We start from the raw sequence: 2500 nt of genomic DNA, 5'->3' as shown, positions 1-2500 counted from the left end.
TAGAGTCTGTATCAGTACTTTATGAACACTGGTCTAGAGTCTGTATCAGTACTTTATGAACACTGGTCTAGAGTCTGTATCAGTACTATGAACACTGGTCTAGAGTCTGCATCAGCACTTTATGAACACTGGTCTAGAGTCTGTATCAGTACTATGAACACTGGTCTAGAGTCTGTATCAGTACTATATGAACACTGGTCTAGAGTCTGTATCAGTACTATGAACACTGGTCTAGAGTCTGTATCAGTACTTTATGAACACTGGTCTAGAGTCTGTATCAGTACTTTATGAACACTGGTCTAGAGTCTGTATCAGTACTATGAACACTGGTCTAGAGTCTGTATCAGTACTTTATGAACACTGGTCTAGAGTCTGTATCAGTACTTTATGAACACTGGTCTAGAGTCTGTATCAGTACTTTATGAACACTGGTCTAGAGTCTGTATCAGTACTATATGAACACTGGTCTAGAGTCTGTATCAGTACTATGAACACTGGTCTAGAGTCTGTATCAGTACTTTATGAACACTGGTCTAGAGTCTGTATCAGTACTATGAACACTGGTCTAGAGTCTGTATCAGTAATATGAACACTGGTCTAGAGTCTGTATCAGTACTATGAACACTGGTCTAGAGTCTGTATCAGTACTTTATGAACACTGGTCTAGAGTCTGTATCAGTACTTTATGAACACTGGTCTAGAGTCTGTATCAGTACTTTATGAACACTGGTCTAGAGTCTGTATCAGTACTTTATGAACACTGGTCTAGAGTCTGTATCAGTACTTTATGAACACTGGTCTAGAGTCTGTATCAGTACTTTATGAACACTGGTCTAGAGTCTGTATCAGTACTATATGAACACTGGTCTAGAGTCTGTATCAGTACTATGAACACTGGTCTAGAGTATGTATCAGTACTTTATGAACACTGGTCTAGAGTCTGTATCAGTACTATGAACACTGGTCTAGAGTCTGTATCAGTACTTTATGAACACTGGTCTAGAGTCTGTATCAGTACTTTATGAACACTGGTCTAGAGTCTGTATCAGTACTTTATGAACACTGGTCTAGAGTCTGTATCAGTACTTTATGAACACTGGTCTAGAGTCTGTATCAGTACTTTATGAACACTGGTCTAGAGTCTGTATCAGTACTTTATGAACACTGGTCTAGAGTCTGTATCAGTACTATATGAACACTGGTCTAGAGTCTGTATCAGTACTATGAACACTGGTCTAGAGTCTGTATCAGTACTTTATGAACACTGGTCTAGAGTCTGTATCAGTACTATGAACACTGGTCTAGAGTCTGTATCAGTAATATGAACACTGGTCTAGAGTCTGTATCAGTACTATGAACACTGGTCTAGAGTCTGTATCAGTACTTTATGAACACTGGTCTAGAGTCTGTATCAGTACTTTATGAACACTGGTCTAGAGTCTGTATCAGTACTTTATGAACACTGGTCTAGAGTCTGTATCAGTACTTTATGAACACTGGTCTAGAGTCTGTATCAGTACTTTATGAACACTGGTCTAGAGTCTGTATCAGTACTTTATGAACACTGGTCTAGAGTCTGCATCAGTTCTTTGAGAGTGCTGAATCAACCCTAGAAATGTTACTCTGAATCAACACTAGGAAACATTGACCAATTGCTGTTTCTTTTCTAGAGTCTGTATAAGTACTTCATGAGGGTGGTGCCGTCGGATGCTCAGCAAGCCAGAGCTATGGTGGACATCGTCAAGAGATACAACTGGAGCTATGTCTCTGCTATACACACAGAGGGTAAGTCCTTATGTTTAGTTTCGTTCCAACACTTTACTTCATTGAGTACCACTCTTCATATTTTCAAGAGTGGTGGAGGTATCATGAGGGTTTGCTTGTCATTGGCAAGTGACTATCGAGTTATGATATATATCTATATATATATCTATTTTTTAAACGGAGTAGAGCAAAGAACAGGCAAAATCCTCGGGGGAAAACCTGGTTCGGTCTTCTTGCCAACAGACACTGGTTCGGTCTGTAACCTGACTGTCTAGAGGTCCTAGTTACATGGTCTTCTTGCCAACAGACACTGGTTCGGTCTGTAACCTGACTGTCTAGAGGTCCTAGTTACATGGTCTTCTTGCCAACAGACACTGGTTCGGTCTGTAACCTGACTGTCTAGAGGTCCTAGTTACATGGTCTTCTTGCCAACAGACACTGGTTCGGTCTGTAACCTGACTGTCTAGAGGTCCTAGTTACATGGTCTTCTTGCCAACAGACACCGGTTCGGTCTGTAACCTGACTGTCTAGAGGTCCTAGTTACATGGTCTTCTTGCCAACAGACACTGTTTCGGTCTGTAACCTGACTGTCTAGAGGTCCTAGTTACATGGTCTTCTTGCCAACAGACACCGGTTCGGTCTGTAACCTGACTGTCTAGAGGTCCTGGCTACATGGTCTGTAACCTGACTGTCTAGAGGTCCCTAGTTACATGGTCTTCTTGCCAACAGACACTTG

General features: G+C 41.2%; 1 protein-coding gene across 1 annotated transcript in view; it reads left to right on the top strand.

Moving 5' to 3' along the window:
• The window catches only part of LOC124029529 (metabotropic glutamate receptor 5-like), a gene marked incomplete at its 3' end in the record, with an annotated part of 6960 nt that extends 5163 nt beyond the window's left edge, over nucleotides 1-1797 (top strand). Inside the window, exon 4 of the mRNA XM_046341209.1 lies at nucleotides 1671-1797. Within this exon, the coding sequence (XP_046197165.1) occupies nucleotides 1671-1797 (127 nt within the window). The remainder of the gene's footprint in view (nucleotides 1-1670) is intronic.
• Nucleotides 1798-2500: the final 703 nt, after the last annotated feature.

This window comes from Oncorhynchus gorbuscha, unplaced genomic scaffold, assembly GCF_021184085.1.
Source record: "Oncorhynchus gorbuscha isolate QuinsamMale2020 ecotype Even-year unplaced genomic scaffold, OgorEven_v1.0 Un_scaffold_6707, whole genome shotgun sequence".
In the NCBI taxonomy this organism is placed as follows: Eukaryota; Metazoa; Chordata; class Actinopteri; order Salmoniformes; family Salmonidae; genus Oncorhynchus; species Oncorhynchus gorbuscha.
The sequence above is the reverse complement of the archived record's forward strand: the minus strand, read 5'-3'. Positions and strand labels throughout refer to the sequence as shown.